This window comes from Rhodnius prolixus, unplaced genomic scaffold (genome assembly GCF_049639745.1).
Source record: "Rhodnius prolixus isolate KJV_2025 unplaced genomic scaffold, Rpr scaffold_6, whole genome shotgun sequence".
NCBI classification, from domain to species: Eukaryota; Metazoa; Arthropoda; class Insecta; order Hemiptera; family Reduviidae; genus Rhodnius; species Rhodnius prolixus.
Window position 1 is genome coordinate 20,908,874 of NW_027411634.1, and position 20,105 is coordinate 20,928,978.

Consider the following 20,105-nt stretch of genomic DNA (forward strand, 5'->3'; position numbering starts at 1 on the left):
TTAAAAGTAATAAGATGAATAATAAACAATTTTTAATGGATAATTTAATAATTCCGGCATTACAATAAATTACGGAAATTAGAAAAGAAAAAGGTCCCAGTAATTCATCTTTTCACCGTCAATTGTAGGCGCCACCGTACAGATAACCCTAAAAATACTTCCCGTTCATCTCTAACCTTATTGCATTTTATTTTTGTGAATTTTCTTATATTGTGATATAATTTATTAATTTAACAAGATGTCTGAAAGAAAAGTATTAAATGTAAGTAATATTTGAGTTTTATGTTTTGTTTTATTAGCGTATTTTCTTCTTTTTAAAGCTTTTATGTTTGTTGCCAGAAATATTATCCCCCGGATTTTGATCCTTCCAAAATACCTCGTATGAAATGTTCTAAAAATCGACAATTTACTGTCCGTTTGATGGCACCTTTCAATATGAGGTAAGTGTCATATATTCTTTCGAACGAAAAAATTATAATATTCCTTGTAAGATATGATTTCAATACACAGGTGTGCGACTTGTGGAGAATACATTTATAAAGGGAAGAAATTTAATGCTAAAAAAGAAGACGTGGAAGGAGAGGATTATCTTGGGATTAGAATATTTCGGTTTTACATTAAGGTGAGGACATAAAGTGAATTGTATTTTTTTTCATTTTGGTTTTAGGGTTCAATTATTGTAATTCGTTAATGTTTATGATGTTTCATTTTTAATATTCAGTGTACAAGATGTCTTCAAGAGATTTCCTTTAAGACAGATCCTAAGAATACAGATTATGAAATAGAAGCTGGTGCTACAAGAAATTTCATGGCACTGAAATTAGCTGAAGAACAAGCAGAAAGAGAGGAAGAAGAACGTAAAGAGGAGGAAGCTTCAAATCCTATGAAGGTCTCTTATCTTTTATATTTATTTGGAATACATAAACTACAAAATGATTCCAAAGATTTTCTTAAAACTTTTCACGACCTAAGTGCCTCTTATATTTGAAAATATTTTCAAGAATAGCTATTTTATTAGCACTCCAGGTTCTTGGAAATCTGTAATATTGATTTCATGTTTTTAGGGACGCAGGTATTTCCTGTGTAACCCTATGTACCTTAAAATAAGCACTTGTCCCTTCTCATCTATTTTTAGAAAACCGGTCGTTGCAAGAATTTCTATCAATAATAGTGAAATAAACGTAGAGATATAGTTCTGTGTGTGTTCATAATTTTTGATGCATTAATAGCAGAAGATAGAGTATGGTATCTTCTGAAAAATATTTGCTTCTCTTACAACATTGGAATTAGTGTTAATTCTAATTATTTCTTGTTTCAGCTTTTGGAAAACAGAACAAAACAATCAAAACATGAATTAGAATTATTAGAAAGTTTGGAAGAATTGAAAGATTTGAATAAAAGGCAACAAAATATAGATTATGATAATTTATTATCACAGTTTAATACAAAGGAAGCTCAAGAAAGAATTTTAAAATTGCAAGAAGATGAAGATGAAAAATATATTAAGTTAGTGTGGTAGTGCTTTTTTGATGTTAATACTTCTGCATTTTTTAAATACTAACGTTATTTGGTATATTATTTTAAGGTCAGTTTTTGGTAAAAGGACAGTTGTAAAAGAAGAAGTAATTGATGATAAAGAAGTTAAAAAGAAGAAAAAATCGCATAAAATAGTGAAAGAAGTACAAAAGAATCATTCTTCTGAGGGCCCTAAATCCGACAATGAACTTACTCAGGAACTACCAGTTACAAAACCAGATGAAAAAGTAAGTATTAAATTTTACTTGATTGATTTGGATTTGTAAAAAAATTAACTTTTTTTTAGAAGTATATTACAAGTCTGTACGTTTTCTTTCTCTCCTTATTTACAAACATTCTTTTATTTTACCAAGTTGTTCACCGCATAAATGTCGGTGTACATAGCGTATAGAGCTTAGTTTATATTATAGATATCCTTTATTTACATTCATGCAATGGAAGAATCAGAAGAGTTAAATTGATTTATTGTCTTTGCTTGTACATGAATTGCAAAAAGGGAAAATACTACTCTAGGGGCAAACAAAGTAGCCACTCCTTTTTATAAGTTTTGGTTCCAATTAACAGTACATTAATACTTTACTTAACTTTGAAAAAAAAATTACTAGTGATTTGTAAGAAATTAGGAGGAATTTAATGAAATGGATGAATCCATACATTAAATTAAAGCCTATGATGATTAATTTAAGGTCTTTATTCTTTATCCATTCTAATGAACAATATTCTAAATAAACTAAATATTTTTCAGGATTCTTTAATATCCACTACAGCTACACCACTTAAACCATTACTTGATCTACCGAAAGGCTCAAATTTTGGCACCACGAAACGTTTAATGAATAACTTGGTTAGAATAAAGACTCGTGATGATACTACAAGTTTTGAACCAAATATTAACGCTACCACAACGAGTAAAGAAGGGATTGGTACATCAGATCCACCACAGTCAGCTGCCAATTCATCTGCGCTGACATTGCTTGGCTCTTATTCCGGCAGTGATAGTGATTCTAATTAATTGTAGCTGTAAATAATTCAACAATAAAAAAAAATCAATGTTTTTGATAGCACATTAAATCAAATTACTTGGAAATAATCATAATGTGCCTAAAATTGTCGGCCGTAAACATGAAGGAGGTATATAACCTGATTTAATTATAATTATGTTGTCTTTAAACATATTAAATTAATTAATACAGCATATTGTATTGTAAAAATGTTTATTTTATATAATTTACTTTTTATAAATAAATGTAAACTTTCAACTTTTTTTGATTCATTCATATATTTTCCACAACTTTCAAATCAACCTCGTCTTAATATAATTTATTAGACTCGCGAATCTAATCTACTGTAATGGAAGAGTAATCACTATTTGGCCTAACTTATTGTGCTTTCCTGCATTTCTCAGGGCAGCCTCGAAGTAACTATTTCATTTTCGCTTAACTCAACTTTGAGTTAAGAAATAAAAGAAAAAAATATTGCTAATTAGGTTGAGCACCCACCGAATTGGCAGGATGAAAACTGACATCATGTCCTTGTGAGAAACAGATGTTCAAGGCAACGTTATAACCTATTCTTATTGTAGAAAGATGTGATCAATATTTACAACGAAATCAAACCTTACTTTTTTCGAAGAAGGTTTCAGTATGACTGTTCATTTCTGGTCTTACTATCATGTCCATAAAAATCACTGGTTTCAAAATCAGTTTAGGAGGAAGCATTTATTTAGCACTCTTAAGAAAATCTGTTTCATTCATTGCCGGATGCTTTCTAGCACTTTTCTAATCTCTACAATCATACACTCCTCATTCATAATGGCGGTAGTTACTTCTTGAGCTTCATTCACTGAATGTAACTTCACTACTGTCAGCAGAATGAAAGTACTTCTTTCCATTAATTTTCCATAAATGCTAAATTATCGTTCACAAAGTAATTGATTTGTTTACATGATAAGTACAAACCGAAAACTAATTTAATATAAGTCCCTTAAAAGTTACTTATCGTTGATTTTGTCGGATTTAGTTTTCAATTAAAACATTACACTATACAAAACCTTTTTAAAAGTTCTGGCCCAGTGTTACAGCAGAAAGGACGTGTCCGTTAGTCTGTAGCCCAACTAATCTTTGGTTGCAAGAGAAGAGTGATGTATCACTCCAGCAATTGCTGGACTTTGGTTTCAGACACTGGGTCCAACATCTATCTAAAGCAAGAGCGTTAATAGGACCTTTCAAGCTATTTTAATGTCGAACTTTTTCTTATTTTTTCCATAAATGGCGGCACTATAGTGCACATCAACAGAAGAATATGTACGTAGAAACATTGTCTTTATCCAATAACATCCCCAGCCAAAGGTTTGTGAAAAAAGAAAATATTTGAATAGCAGCATTAACCTCTCTCTACCTTTTTCAGTACACCCTTCCAACGGACCTACCTACTTGTCTACCAAGTTTTCACCTCAGATTAGGAGCAACTAAGTCTGCAAATTAACAAGGTAAATTTAAAAGGAAAAAAAAAAAGTATTTCAAAATTTAATAAGTTCTTATTTTGAATTTGTACATTTCCAGGAAGTCCCTATTAATGTATGGCCTTATGTCTAATCAATTAAGATCCACCTCGACGAAACACCTTGTGAACATATTACACAACAGATAGCCAATATATTTTTTATCTATTAAGTTCAAAAATTTTTAAGATATTTTAAATATTTCCAAAACAAAACACAAAAATAATCAAATTTTAAATAAGTAATATTTTTAAAAAAAAATGAAAATTGAGGAAAAATTATTCAAAAAAACTAATTTCGAAAAAAAAATGAACAATTATTTGCACATTTCGTAGATTTACAAGTATAAAAAGGTTTTATTTTTACAAAATTTCTGAAATTCATATAATTTTATTATTGAAACTGGCGTAATAATGGTCTGCTATAATAATTTACAAATTTTACAAATTTACGATTTTTTGTTATTGATGATTTTTAGAAATATTTCGATAGAAATAACAATAGTAAATCAAGCCCCAACACTTCCATTATTTTAATCTTTTTGTTTTTTGACATATCCTTGATTTTAGTATAAATAAATAAAAAAAAAAAAAGATTGTTGTTAACTACCTGATGTAAAACTAAACTAAATACTAAATACTAAACATAATCAGACAATTGAAAAAAACGACCTTTATTTATACAATTTTCTTCCATGACTATATAAAAACAATATTTCTTCAGATATTAGCAATTTTTAAGTTTTTTAATTAAACGATGTTGATTATCTAATATAATGAAAACCTGTTTTTGAAAAACTTTTGCACACATTTATCAATTTTTTTTTTTTGTAAAACTATATATATATTTTTTTTTTCAATTGATTGAAACGATAAAGACCAGCCAAATTTTAGATAATGTAAATTGCTCATTTACTACGCAAAACTTTACAAATCTTTTTCGAAAGGAAAAAGAAATAGGTATTTATGATATTACTGTACAAATTTCGGGAAAATAAGTAATAATTTTTGTACAAAGTTTCACTATGTCTTTTAGCCGATTTCCTATTTTCAATTTGTACACAATAACTTGTAAGGAAAAATCTTCTTTTTTAGACTTTATTTCTTAAAAAAAGGGAATTCCAATATATAAATATTTTTAAAAAAAACTTTTACAACTAAGTTATGAGATCAACATTATCATCAAAAGCTGGACGTTTAAAAATCTATGTGCAGTGTTTCCCCTTTATTAATTCCCAAAATAATTTTAATTAATAGTAAGTTTTTACAAATACCCTATATTTATATTCTTGTTTTATTATTGTGTAGTAAATTTTAAATTAAATACAAAATATTTATATTTATATATAATTGTTGTTTTTTTTTTTTCTTTACTTTATACAAAGGATGATCTTAAAAGAATAATAAAGACACAGGTTGACAATTATTAAGAAAATCAAACATCACTATACAGTTCTTTTGATCAGAAACTTGTTTTTCTGTTTTCCTTGATAGTATATTTTAAAAACTCCCTCATAATCTGAGTATGTCCTTTATAAATGCCCCGTTGTTCAAAACTACCAGGCTTTCCTGACAAGTCTAAAAAAAACAAAAAAAAAGCGAAAAATCGGTATCACAAAGCTGACTTTTTAAAATAGATACTGCTGTAATTATTCTTTAATAGAGATTTTTTTCTGTTATATATCTTTATTTCTAAAAGCAATAAAAAAAATAAATTAGAAAAAAAAAATACGGGCAATGAATAAAATTAATCTAAAAAATAACAATTTTTTTTTTTTATTTTTTTTTTACCGAATGATGTTATATATAAATAATTTAACTTATCGGGTTAAAAATACATTTTTTTTTGTTTTTAGTCGACATATATACATACATGTTAAAATTTTCTTTAAATATATTATTTATATTTTTTCCTCAAAATAAAAAAAAAAAAAAATACAAACAAATCAAATTACGTATATATATTTTTTAATAACAGATCACAGATAGCAGGAAATCCTGGTCGATTGAAAACGGAGTTAAAAATCTGACTATACATTTAAGGTGTATAATATTCCTTGACTTTTTTGGAATTTCTTTCTTTTTCTTGTAGTTTATTATAAAACAAAAGATATTTTAAATTATTATGTGTGTAATTAAAAAAAATGTTCGATAAATTATACGAGGAGCGAGGATTATAGAATTAGAGAAAGAAGGAGAAAAAAAATTATTATTATGGAAGGAGGGGCAAATAAGAATGGAGTAAATTGCATTATGATCGATTCTAAATACAATCATATATCGGAATCTCTTGAGATTATGTCGACACTGTGTTTCCAGGTTTTGAGGAGGAGCAAGGTTATAATAGTAGCAGTAGTAAATATAGTAGGTAAACAAAGCTATGTACAGTAAGCGCGAATAATATCAATCATTATTAAACGAGTCGTATCACGAATTGCTGCCATTATCACCATTGTCATGGAAACTGTTTCCGTTGACAGCAAATGAGGTGCCGAGTCCATAGAGATGGCCACAATACTTCCCATCGTCTATGTTGTCTTCAAAAAACATCTAATTAAAACAACAAACAAAAAGTGAAGGCATTATTTCAATATTAAAATTATTTAAAAACAAATTAGGGGGGGGAAGGTAACAGTTACGTTTACAAACAACGAAAAAACATTTGAGAATGTCAAGATTCACTTGGTGAATGTTGAGATTCACATAATCGTTTGGAGAAAGACCGAATATTTGGTTTAAGTTGTTGCAATAAATAAGATTGTATGACGTCAATCACATAATTAAGTATTATTCAGTTTATTTATATGTGCTGTTTCTTCTGAAAGAACAGACTATGGATGCTAAAAGTAGCAAAGATTCCATTGCTCCTGAAACCAGATGCTCCAGACGCCACCCCTATCCAGAGCGAAATTTTTAATTTCAAACTTACATTTAAAGTAGATTTACAATTTTGTAAAAGTTGTCCACGTTATTTTATTATCGTCGAATTAATTTTCCAACAATGGATAAAATACAACTAAATAATAATTTGGACTTTTTAATAAGAAATCAATTTTGAATTTAATTTAAATAAAGACCATCAAAATCATTTTCCAACAAATTTATCCAAAATTATTTAAACTTCATCGGGTTTATTTAAATTAAAACTACAAGGCATGTCCAGAAAATAAGTATACTACTGAGGCTCTCACGGCCAGAGGGATTTTTTTTTCGACATGTTGGCAACACTGCCGTGTAGCCGGATTCCTCCCCTCCACAACTAGTTTTACTTTATTATAAACCTCAACCGGAGTTTTTACCTTCTAAACGAGATAACGGATGACGCCGCGTATTTCGCACTTGGCGGGAGATTGGATTGACCTTTTTCACGAAACCTATTGTGGCGTCGACAGTTCTCAACGTACTGAATCTCGAACCGGTCCCGTTGCGGAGGGGAGGACTGCCGTGTAGCCAACATGTCGTAAAAAAAATCCCTCCGGCCGTGAAAGCCTCAGTACACTTACTTTCTGGACATGCCTCGTACTTTCTCGATCTAACGTATTTCTTTTGTGTAAAAGTATGAATGAACATCATACCTCTCTCATTTTGAAGAAAGCCATGCCGGTAAGTAATGAGTCTGAGCCAGCTTGGTGTTGCGGCCCTACCCTCGTTAATTCTAACTGGTCAGCGACTTCCTGCAAACCTCCTTTCAAGTTCTTACAACTTTTCATTAAGTACTGAAAAATAAAATAAAATAAAAAATTACTTAAAGACTGAGAGATCTTTTTGTACAATATAATATAAATCACAATAACATAAATCATTCTACCAAACTGCCCCACAAGTTGTGCAAATTTCTTAGAAAGTTAAATCAACGGTTTTTTTTAAACCAATGGCTTGTTTTTAAAAATATTTTTTTCAGTTCTGGCAAAATAAATACTTTAGCAGTGTAAATTGAATTAAGTGTAAATAATGAGAAATGACTTTTTCTTTCGAAGTTTGATAGTGAGTGATTCATGCGACTTTCTCCTTCCATTATTTTTCAAGGTTCTAACTCAGTGATGTCGAACCTATGACCCGCGGATCAGACACTGACCCGTGCAAGCTTTTTTACTGACCCACAATTGCTAGACAGTCATTTGTTTGTTTACGCGGGTTGATTTAGATTTTCTAATTGTGTGGATAATTTATATTCTATCTGTATTTTTTTCAATCACGCATTGACACAATAGCAATTTAAATGCTATCTATAACCTTTAGTTTGATCATTACAGTTCTAAAACGCAAATGACGACAAATGATATTGTAACAGCAACAGTGTTTACAAAATATCAAATAAAATGTATAATTTTACTCATATTTTGTTTGTTAAAAAAATCGACAACCCAAAGCAAATAACCATATTTAGATTTTTCTTCAGATAAAACACACTTTTGTAAGGTTTTGTTCAGTTATGTTTGTAAAAAGAGACTTCCATAGCACTTGTTTCGACCCGTTTTACCCGTTAAGCCAACTGAATTTTAAAGATGTTTAGTTTTGAAAATATTCAGTTTAAAAGTTTTAACCTAACTCTAGTGCAAATGGGCATTAGTGACCCAAGAGCTAGTACTAAAAAAAATGAACAAAATTTGATCCACGTCTCAAAAAGGTTCGCATCCCTGTTTTAACTCAAGAACATTTAATTCTTACCTACATTATACACTTCATAAAACCGTAAATTACATTGAAATGTAACCTTACCCACAAGCATACAGTCCGATCCCTCCCCAAAAACTGTTCTAAAACGAATTTTTACTAGAAATAAATAAATTCCTGCAAATTTAATACGAATATATGGGCGAAGTTCAGAAAAGGCTGGAAGCCATTCTCTAGAAACTCTCAAAAATTCTGAAAAATTAATTCATCAAAATGGCAGTAACGGTTAGCCGATTTTCGTCTGTAAGGTTCTCCGAAGAAATACAGTGTGGTCACTTCAATTCATTGTATATTACTTCATTATACATTACTATATTATTATACTTAATATTCAACTCGAAATATAACACAACTCAATAGTACAAATTAAGCAATTAAATGTTCTCAAACAAAAAATCGTTACAAATTAAATAAAACCCACAACAACTTCGGCCCCCGCAACCGCTGAGTCGCCAACATCCAGGTATCAACAAGCACCGTCAAAAACCCGTAAATGTAATTCAATACTGGGCTACAGCCACTTACCACAGGTCACCATCAGCAACATGCCACTCCAGACGTGGCACATTCGCCCAAAAACTGGCCCCGTGGCTAACTGTAGCCCAGCTACACTATGTTATCTCAGCGGTTTTCTCCACCATAGCCCGCAATTGCAATACTCGTAAATTTTCAAATAAATTCCTAACAATCCATAAATACCTATGTGACCATCATGTCTAAAGATATTCCACCATATTAAAAAACTTACCTTGACATCATAAACCGTTGGGAAGTATATCTTCAATAGTTCAAAAAATTCACTCTCATCGTTAGGAAGATTTTGATCTGTGAGAAGTTTCAGAAGATATCCAAAATCATACCCGCTGTAAGAGCAAAAATAAAAATTATATATATATATATTTTTTTTGTAAGGGCTTGACTACGAACTATTTAAAAATTAATGTCGTAATGGCAATTTAGTAGGATTAAGCTGCCTACCCTTTCTATTGATTGGTATTTTCAAAATTTATTACGAGCATTTCTTTCACTCCGTCCTTAAAAAATGCAGTTTTCTCATGGGAGTGAACGTGACACTGTATGAATAAATGAAAAAGAGAAAACAGGTAATACTGCTACTTCTCTTAAAATTGAGAAATACAGACAATTTAAAGAAACTGCAAAAGAAAAGGTAAAATATCCTCACTAATTTATATTAGTGTATTGTATATTAGCTTAATCCATTAAATATTAATCAAAGCTTGTTCATATCGTGATTTTTTTCTGATAATAATGGACACTAATATTGCATCTATCTTGTCTTGTTTCTACATTTAAACACATTTAAATCACAAGCACATTTAAATGTATTGCTTTTGCCAACACTAATAATCGTCAAAAAAGAAGTAAAATTTAAAAGCACTACCGAAGGCTATAGTTGTGTTGTCCATTTATGGCGCGAAGTACCACTGCCACAAGTAATTTTTAGGTTAATTGGAAGACTTAAAAACAGCCGCAACCAAAAACTAGGTGTTATATTTATTTTAAAAAAAATTAAAAAATACCTATGGAAGGAGAGCCATTTAATATTCTCCACAAGAACAATGCCTGAAGTGATGAGGAGTTCGGCAAAATCAAGAGGATCGATTCCTTCTTCCTCGTGTTTTTTAAATTGTATGCCAGAATTCTGCAATAGATCTATACTATCTTGAGCATACATATCTTCTCTGAAATATATGAAAAAAAGATTCTGAGTGCAAGATACGTACACAAATTTACACAAAAATGACAGAAAATACTAGATTGTTGAATACAAATTTAACTTTAATGGGTAAAAATTGACTATTTACACAAAATTTAATTATTTGATTGGTAAAACATTTGATAAGTAAATATTTCATTGTTATTTAATTTTGCCTGCAATTAATTTTCCAAATATAGAAAATTGTTGTAATGAAAGAAAAGATTAATGAAATATATCTTTATCTATTTTCCTTTCACTTGTTCGCTAGTGATCCATATTTAAATTTAGTATGTCATTCACAAAAAATGTGCGTAATTTTTGAAAATTTAATTGAGGTTAAAATATACTACTTGATTTTTCGTTAGCAAGATACAAAGCAAAACCAACTATTATAATACCAAATGCTTACCTCAGACGTACATATTATACAATCAAATTCAATGAATAAAAAGTTTTAGGAATTGAAAATATATTTTATTAAGTGAGTGTTAAAATAAATGTGGGCAACACGTAGCAATAAAAATGACAAAATTTTGTCTACCGTACTAATAGAAACAATCAACATCACATAGCTAGTTCATAAAGTTAATAATTGTAGCAACAAAATTTAGATAAAATTAATATTAATGATAAAAATATTAATATGAATGGTAATGTTATTAAAACGTTTTACCAAAACTGAAGTAAAAATTAATGTACAGTGGCGTGCGTGCAATGGAGTAGCTTGAAAGTATTCAATAATGCTGATTTTTTCTATTACACACATCCATTTTCAAATATATATATTTTTTTGTAAAAATTAAATTAAAAAAAAAATACAATACATTTTTCTCAAATTAATCGGTAACAGATGTATTTTGTTTTCTAGTCAACATCTGTGAGGCCATCTTCAGAATTCGTTTTGAAGCTTTTTAAGGGTGCAACGACGTGTTAAAAAAATAAGTGGATAATTTTTAATTCAAAGAGTAAAAACATCTACCACCTTATTTACTTTTTCAGAAAAAACCGCGTAATGGTATATTTCCATTTATAAAAATATTTCTTTGAACTGCGAAGTCAAAGTTTTATTAAGAAATTAAACCTATCAATATTTAGATTAGTTATATATCTACCAATGATCAGCTGAAGGCTAACAGACACATCAGTCTTTTTTTAAAAAAAGAAATTGTTAACCAAAAAACAAATCAACAAAATTGTTTAAAAAGGATTTCGAATATTGTTTCTATAGCCAAAGGGAAAATAGGTGTAATTTGCTAAGTTACTTATCGGAGGCTTCAAGAATAACGGTAATTACTCCCGTTCTAATCATCTGAGAGGAGTTAATAATATCAATATCAAAACAGCGCAGCATCATCGATAACATCTTTTTCAGAGGGCTCTACTTATTAAAATTTTAAGGTGGTGTGTTTTTTAAGGTACTTTTAATTTTTAAGGGCAAGCCACAAAAAAAAAAAAATCATTTTAATAAAAAAAATAGGACAGAAATGTTCATCAAGCAAAAGTAAAGTAATCGCCTATTTCTTCAGGCGGGGCTTAACGTCCAACTACTAATTAGGTGTCATGGACACTCTTGAACACTAGACCAACACCCGCCTCTAGTAAGAGAAAGTAAAAATAAATTGAAGGACTTGAATACATTTGATTAAATAAATAATATTAATATTAAGAATGGAGATATAATTTTGCCCGATATATTAATAATATCTTAAATTATAATTGTTAGTTAAATTAAAAAATAATAAAACTTTCACTTCCTTCATCAAAAGCACGCCACTGACAAATAGTTTATTCCTAGAACTTTCTAATTCATCCACCTTCCAAAAATTAGTTTAGCGATGCCCTGATCTAGGACACTCACGACAGATTGAACTTGAAGTTGAACTGCCAGGTTGAATAGGAACCCGCCGGTGGCTTGCCTTGGTCATCAAGGAAAGTTAGTCCCAGCTGTATGATCCTAAGTAGATCAACGTTACATCTCAACAATTGATACTGATAGTCAGCGGTACTCCTGAATTCACCAATCGGTCTCGCCACTACTCCGGGAAATTCTGTGTCCTATGTTCCGGCGCAATGGACACACATTCAAAAATTAGTACAACAAATGGCCAGTACCGGTATAAAAGATAATGTGCCTTAAGGTAATGTCATTATTTTTGAAACAGAATTACTGCTATTAACAATAGTTTTTGGCTTATCGATATACCGGTATAAATTCATTTGCACAGTATTTACATAAATACATATTGACAATATCGTAATTCAATATTAACTGAAAGAGGAATAGACATAAAATAAATGCTGTTTATGCGAATAAAGGGACATATGAGCAAGCTATTATGGCCGAATATGCGCAGTTACCAGTAAATGAGAAGGAATGAGCAAATAAACTCACTTTTAGTAAGATTCTTCACAATACGAGGAGTGGCTATTAAATAACGAGACTTATGCTGCTACAGAAGAACTATGCATCGATTGCAGCGTCTCACGTGTTTGTAGAGAAATCTGTCTGACCGGAACCGTCGTTTTTCTAAGAGGTGTTAGTTTCGTTTTGCCGAAAACATGATATACTACACATGTAGTAGAGCAACGAATTGTCGTGAAATTTCACATCAAAACTTGTTAAAACCCCTACTGAAACTTATCTTTTATTAAAAGAAGTTTATGGCGATGAATGTTTATCACGTGCTCGAGTTTTTGAGTGGTTCAAGCGTTTCCAAGATGGCCAAGAAGACGTCGGAGATGATGACCGCCCCGTATCGCCCTTCCACGTCCAAAACGGATGAAAATACGATTATAATTAATCAACATTACTACCGTGAGGTGCTTGCTCAACTCCGTGAAAGAGTGAGGAAAAAAACGACCCGATTTGTGGAAGAACAAGTCACGGGTTCTCCATCAAGACAACGCGCACGGCTCATACTGCATTGTCTGTCAAGACGACGTTTCTAGCCAAGTACAACATCCCAGTTTCAGGCCATCCGCCTTATTCGCCTGACCTGGCCCCATGTGACTTTTATCTGTTTCCCAAAGTCAAAAATATGCATTAAAAGGAACACGATTTCAGTCCGTTGAAACTGTGAAAGAAAAAGAGGCACGCGTCATGCAGGAGATCACAGAACAAGGCTTCCAGCACTGTTTCGAACAATGGTAAATTCGCATGGAGCGTTGTAGAGATAGGGGAGGGGTGTATATTGAAGGTGATAATAACTAAATATGTATAAATTTAAAATGGAATGTTTTACATCATCAGCTTCGTTATTTAATAGCCACACCTCGTATGTACATATTCTTCGTTAAATGTGTGTACGTGTATTCGAATTAAAAAAACTAACTTCTGTTTTCCAGCATTTTGGGTAAAAGTACACATTTATCGATACTTTAACCCCTGTGGACAGTTATTGTAACAAATGCACTACTGACCCCTACGATAGAAATAAAAATATTTATATTGGAACTATTTTAAAAGAAATATTACTTAAAGCTTCTCAACATCTAAGGCACCCGGAGCCTTCCCGCGCACTGCTGGCTTTACCAATGTTTTCCTCGCAGCAGTCGATACTGACCTTCAACGGACAGTGGGTTGAAAGAGAAATTCAAAAGGGTAGCAAGTCTGGATTTGAAAGAAAAGGATCCAACAAATAAATTTTTTCACAATTTGTAAATTAATTCTTAACAATGGGAATAGTACCATAGTATATTGATTCCATCCAAACTCAGATGGTATTAACAGGTTTGTATTGAGAAATTTAAATTGTAAATCTGGTATTCAAAGTTTGTGTCATGCAAAGCTTATTTTGCAGGCTTCTATCCATTTTTTTAACCTCTCTATTCCAATTATTTCAGAAGCAGCGTTTGAAGAGTTATAATTTTTTTAAAATTACTGTCAAATTACGCCTGAATTCAGCTTGTTTTTATTTTGTAAGCTGATATAAGCTTAAACTTAATAAAAGAGTATCTACAGTGCATTATGGAAAGTGGAGTAAGGCAGTATGAATAAATAATAAGTCACAGACTTTGTTGCAGTCTGTTGTAAGGAGATGGAGAAGAAAAATTTGTCTCAAATTGTAAACCGGATACAAAAAAATATAACACAATATAAAAGTGCCTAATAAATCTAAAAATTCGAATAAATTTAAGAGAATTCAATTCTATTATAGAATAAAAAAAAAATCATACCATTGCGACATAGTTATATTTGTGTATAACTTGACGTATAACTTTGAATTCTTCTTTTAGATTGTGCGCCCAAACATCTCTAATGCCACATTCTTCATTACTAGGGATTGCCCCACTGTGTCCTATAAAAAAAATTCAATCATGAAATCTTTAAGATTACGTAAACACTAATCGAAAAGATATGAATTAAAAATAGATATAAAAACAATAAATATCAATAACCAAACAGTGGGATAAAAATAGATCACCGACCCACTACTACAGATTTACCAGTATGTCGTGTTTTCAGGCTTTATAACAAGCATGACTACCTGAATGCACATCAGTATCGGATATGGATAGGGGGTCCCATGCTTGAAGATTTTGTTAATGAATGAAATAGGCAGATGTCCAGCTTTTAATTTGGTTTTATAAGAAAACCCAGCCGAGACTCAATGTGTTAATGTGGTCAAATAGACTAAGAAGCGTTGTCTAAAACTGCGGTTGAACAGGATACATCAACACCATCAACAGAAGCGTTGGTGACATGTTCATTTTAACTACTATTTCCAGTTTTATTGGCCTCACTTAAGTAAACATAAAAATAAAACTTCTTTTTAAGAAAAATTTATAGCGAGAACCTTATTAATGAGGTTTTTATCTAATTAAAATTTTCAATTGCTTAATCTCAGATTATTACAACTTTTAAAAATTTCTTCAAGTGTATGCAAGCAAGAAGAATGGCAGCTTCGCAACACGCAACTTCTCCAGGCGAAAGAAGAGAAACATGCACTTCAGATTACAGTGAAAGATATCTTTTTTTTTAGTAAATTAACACAATATTTTCGGCTATTTGTACAAGAATTACTTACCAGTAGCTGTGGGCATAACAGGGTTTCCTAAGATTATACTGGTAGCCCAACTGGCATCTGAGCTTAGAACCACTTGTTCACCAATCGTAGCCTGTATACAATCAATTATTTATAATAGAATTAAGAAAATATTTAGAAAGATATCACTAATTTTCATATTATTACTTAAGTTTTATTACTTTTTTATTGCATGTAACATCATATTTAAATGATGAAATGTTTAAAATGCAGGTGAATTGCATTTTTGTGAAAATAGAGCATGGACAAATAAAAGTTTCTTTTATTTTCAAGCGTGTAAGCTAACTCTGGATAGCCATCTTCTTAAGTGACGACACAAAATTAATCATTCACAAAACTTCCGAACATCGAAAAACTGAATACCACGTGCATTAATAAAAAATATATAAACCCTTTAATATAATGCATATATCACCAAAACTTCTTGTTTTCAATAGAAATACATATAAATATATTAGTTCAACGGCACCTTCGATTTACAGTAAAATGACAACTGAATGTACAGATCTTTGATATAACCTCCTCAGATTTTTTTCAATTTCACGAAAAATACATAATAACCTTACAGAATCAATAAAATATATCGCCAATAAAAGTAGAAAAAGAAAAAAAATTATTTCTAGTATCCTGACGCTGCCAGTAAAAGTCCTCAGATGTTTAATGTTTACTAATTTCATAATGTTTCAAGTATAAGAGAGAAAGGAGAAAAAAACATACATAAATAATACCTAATTCACCTAACATTTTTACTGGAATTCGCTTTTACATTCACATTGTATTATGATAAAATTATCTGGGTCTCCCTTCAAATGTCCTAAGATCAAACATTATCCTATTTGTTTGGGATCAGAAACCGATAATTTGTATAATACTGAACATAAGATTAAGCATGCAGGTGGATGAAACTTCTAGGGGTAAATTTTGTTAGAGAATAAAACAATTGTTAGTTATGTTTATATTTGTCTATCCAATACTCATTAAGAAATTTTACACAAGAAAAAAAAATTATCAATTTTAAACTTTTAAGTGACACTACAAGGAAAAACTCCTATTTCTTGGAACTAATAGATAATATTTTAGCCTTTTATTTTCATTAATTAATAAATGACTGGTCGTACTATAAAGAATCCTCGACACATGAAATTGACCTGCATAATTTTAAATATTTATAATTATGACGTGAATAGCAGGTCCATTTTCAAATCCTTTAGTAAGAAATCATGTCCAACAGTATTATTAAATTCTTAATGAAACTGAAAAAATTGCTACTATGTTTATCTACTCTTTAACCGAGTTACCACGGTAACGCAAGCATATGTGCCAGTAGCTCAAATTACTTCCCTCCAAAAAATTAATGTAACCTCCTGGTTTTTAACAATTAATGATTTCTGAAAAGATTACTCAATAAATGTTTTGCTCTAAGTGATTAGTCGAAGGAAATCGCAAACATTTCATTTTAAGAAACTTTTTGAACTCGTAATGGTCCATTTAAATGTGTAATAAGTGCCGTGCTTTCTGAATTTACTTTTGAAATTAACTTGAAATAAGTAAGTGAAACAATACGAACATTGTGGAAAGTGACAATTTTTTATCAGAAAATTTATTTACACTTAAATTTTGACTGCTTTTTTTTGAATGAAATTAATCTAAGAATTTATAAGAATAAGTGATTAATTAGAGGGAGGAGTGGTATAATCAGAAAAAATAACCTTTTTGGAGTTCTGGTTTTTGTAGTGTAACTAAGAATACAAATTTACTTACTGTGAGTTTATCCTTGTAATCTGTCAAGTCCCAATACCTAGCAGTAAGAGGTGCACCTGTTAGTTGAACATCACTCTCTAGTAACACTTTCATTGGACTCCAGCAGAAACTGAAAAATATTTACCATTAAAAACCAAATATATTTTTCAATCATACTATAAATGGAATCTATAGTTGAAAATTGTACCGAATACATCATCATTTCTACCCACTTACATTGTGTAAATCATATTGAAAAATGTAGATTTTCTTGTTAAAAAATGAAAAATTCAAAGTAAACTGAGCCAATAGTACTACACATGGTAAGCGTTACACTTAATGGCACATATGATAAAATTAAAGAGACATATACCTGTGTAACTTACAAATCCTAGTGGATATAATACTTATGAAGAAACTGTAATTATATCATTAAATACAGAAATATTACAATTAACGAAATACTTTTCAGTTTTTGTGAAACACTAGAAATTCTGGATAATGTGTACGGTGTCCCATTGGAAGGGTAAAACAACCTTGCATTGTTGACATGCGTGTTTTATCTACTTCGAGAAAGTTAATTATTTATTTAAGAAATGAAATTTATTGAAAAGGAACTTATAGATTCGCAAACCTTCAAAAATTTAACACGACATAGTATTAAAGAAAAAAAACAGACGCTTTATGAAAACATGGAATAACCTACTATTTGTTGTTCTACTCAATCTACCGTATATCAGTTACTCACATAATTAATTGAGACCTACAGTAATCTCCATATCCGATATTCAAAAAATGTTTATTATGAATGAAGCCAAGGCATAAAAGGTAGATGTAGCGTAGAAGCCTTCTTTCGTTTGAGAGTACGTCACCACAAATGGCGAATCGATAAGAGACAATTACAAAGGACTATTTCGGTGAGTGGCTCCAAATAAGTATCTATCTCATTCAGTTATTTCTCTTACACACGGATAGTTGCTGTAAGTACACAACCAAAGAAAAATAATGTAAAGTTTTAAGATTGTTTGGCACTTTTTAGAGATTAATTCAATAAATTATTTCATAGATAGGAATACAAGAAACTTAAGGCGGGAATTTTCAAGTTGATATTAACAGTTCGTTTCTAATGAAGAAACTTCAGAAAACTAGTACAATTGAAAATTTAGAGGTAACATTTGTTTAAAATAAACAAAATTCTACGCTCTAGTATTTATGACAAACGTTGGTTTATAAGTTTAAAAAAAAAAAAGTAAAAATCAGCAATACTAAACTACCTGCAACATTGCCATTACGAAGTACCTGTAACTTCAATTTGGATTTAATTAACATGATGGAGATTAATGTTAACGAACAATTTAAGATAAATTCAATGGTATTATCTAAAAAAAAAACTTCACAAATTTAAACAACTGTTTACCAAAAAGCCTTTTAACATTTGTGAAAAAATAAATCTTTTTTACCTAAGAAAAAAGAAAAAATAGAAAACTTTAATGTAAAGGAAGATTGAAAGAAAGGATAATTAATACTAAAATTGAAATTATTCCTGTAAACTATAATTTTTATAGAAAGTAAATTATTTTCTTATTTACCCTTCAAATATTAATGGACAAAACATGTTCTCAATAACACAAAACAATCTATTTCTCATTATCATCGGTTTATACACTTGATCAAAGCAAGTACTTATTAGTTTTTTTTGACATTCATTAATTTGATGACCCATCCATGTTATTAGACTACTACAATGGCTGAAATCAGATGGTTAAATTTAAATATTAAATTCTAAAATATTTAAATTTACAAAAAATTCTACACTTCATTTCAAACACAGCGTGAATCAAATACATGAAATAGTAACCAAATACTACAAATGATTAATCATGAAACAATTATAAATACTTACTAAAATTAATCTATGATAATTTTAAAAATTTTTGAACATAAATTTTCAACTTCAAGTTTTCGAATGATTACCAACATTTTTCGTTCACTAGTTTCTTAATGGATTTTTAATAATGAAATTTGGATTACAATCTGTAACTGAATTATTTCACAAATTTTTTTTTTTTTTTTCTTAGAATTCAAATAAATGATTGATCTAGCTTTAGTAAGCGGACGAATTTATCATTTTTTACTTTTAAATAAAACATTTGTTCTATAAATTTTATATAGTTCTGTTTTTAGATAATAATTTGACTGTTAAATTCCAGAACCAAAAAAAAGAGCTATTTTTTTTGGCAAATTCAATAGTCTTCAATGTGAAATTAATAGAAGCCCTTAGGGGTTTACAATAATTTTAAGACATTTCTTAAGTATGTTATATATGATTTATTCTACTCACAAAAAAGAGCAAAACCTCCCGATCGAAATTTCTTAAAACTAAGTATTTATTTATTTATTTTAATGTTTAAGGCGCGTCAACATCTAAGATTATTGGCGCCCGGAGCTTTTTTCAGTGCACTGCCTCTTTCATTCAATTTTTTTTACTTTTTCTTTTCCATATCTCTTTCTGACAGGAGATGGAAGCTGCTATTCTTGTCAGTACACACTTAATTGACAGCTTCGAGAAAGTGCTTTTCTATGCCAAGTTATTTGGTATTTTTGTTTCTATTAATTCAAAGTTCTAAATAAGATCTAACTTTCAAAAATTATTATTATTATTATTAGAACACGCTTATTCGGAATGAAAATCAACATTGGTAAATTAAGGATATTTGCCATCAAACATTTTGTTCAGCTGATAAACACATCAAGAATAGTTATTAAATTTTGAATGAAAAATGAAAAGAATTGGAAAGATGTAGAAGATTGCTTCTACGTTAAACAATTTTGACATTTTTGTTAAGTTTATTTCAAGAATTAAAATGTAAATCAATTGTATTTCTATTGAT

General features: G+C 30.0%; 2 protein-coding genes across 6 annotated transcripts; one reads left to right on the plus strand and one right to left on the minus strand.

Moving 5' to 3' along the window:
* The first annotated feature begins 104 nt into the window (after positions 1-104).
* Positions 105-2,795, plus strand: LOC141461372 (splicing factor YJU2). The gene is made up of 7 exons (XM_074142377.1): positions 105-262; positions 340-440; positions 511-622; positions 722-889; positions 1,319-1,506; positions 1,586-1,763; positions 2,282-2,795. The coding sequence occupies exons 1-7, from the start codon at positions 239-241 to the stop codon at positions 2,546-2,548; spliced, it is 1,038 nt and encodes a 345-aa protein (XP_073998478.1). The 5' UTR covers positions 105-238; the 3' UTR covers positions 2,549-2,795.
* Positions 2,796-4,048: 1,253 nt separating this feature from the next.
* On the minus strand, positions 4,049-19,314 carry Pop2 (CCR4-NOT transcription complex subunit Pop2). 5 transcript variants are annotated; one of them, XM_074142372.1, is made up of 10 exons: positions 19,118-19,314; positions 18,804-18,962; positions 17,236-17,344; positions 15,457-15,547; positions 14,606-14,727; positions 12,288-12,484; positions 10,251-10,412; positions 9,458-9,572; positions 7,611-7,751; positions 4,049-6,585 (listed from the first exon to the last, which is right to left on the minus strand). In XM_074142372.1, exons 2-10 carry the CDS (start codon positions 18,935-18,937, stop codon positions 6,463-6,465), a joined length of 1,194 nt encoding a protein of 397 aa, XP_073998473.1. In that variant the 5' UTR covers positions 18,938-18,962; positions 19,118-19,314; the 3' UTR covers positions 4,049-6,462. The 5 variants fall into 5 exon arrangements, with proteins under 5 accessions (XP_073998473.1, XP_073998475.1, XP_073998476.1 ...); XM_074142374.1 differs by lacking the exons at positions 18,804-18,962; positions 19,118-19,314 and adding an exon at positions 17,963-18,111; XM_074142375.1 differs by lacking the exons at positions 18,804-18,962; positions 19,118-19,314 and adding an exon at positions 17,588-17,736.
* Between the last annotated feature and the right edge of the window lie 791 nt (positions 19,315-20,105).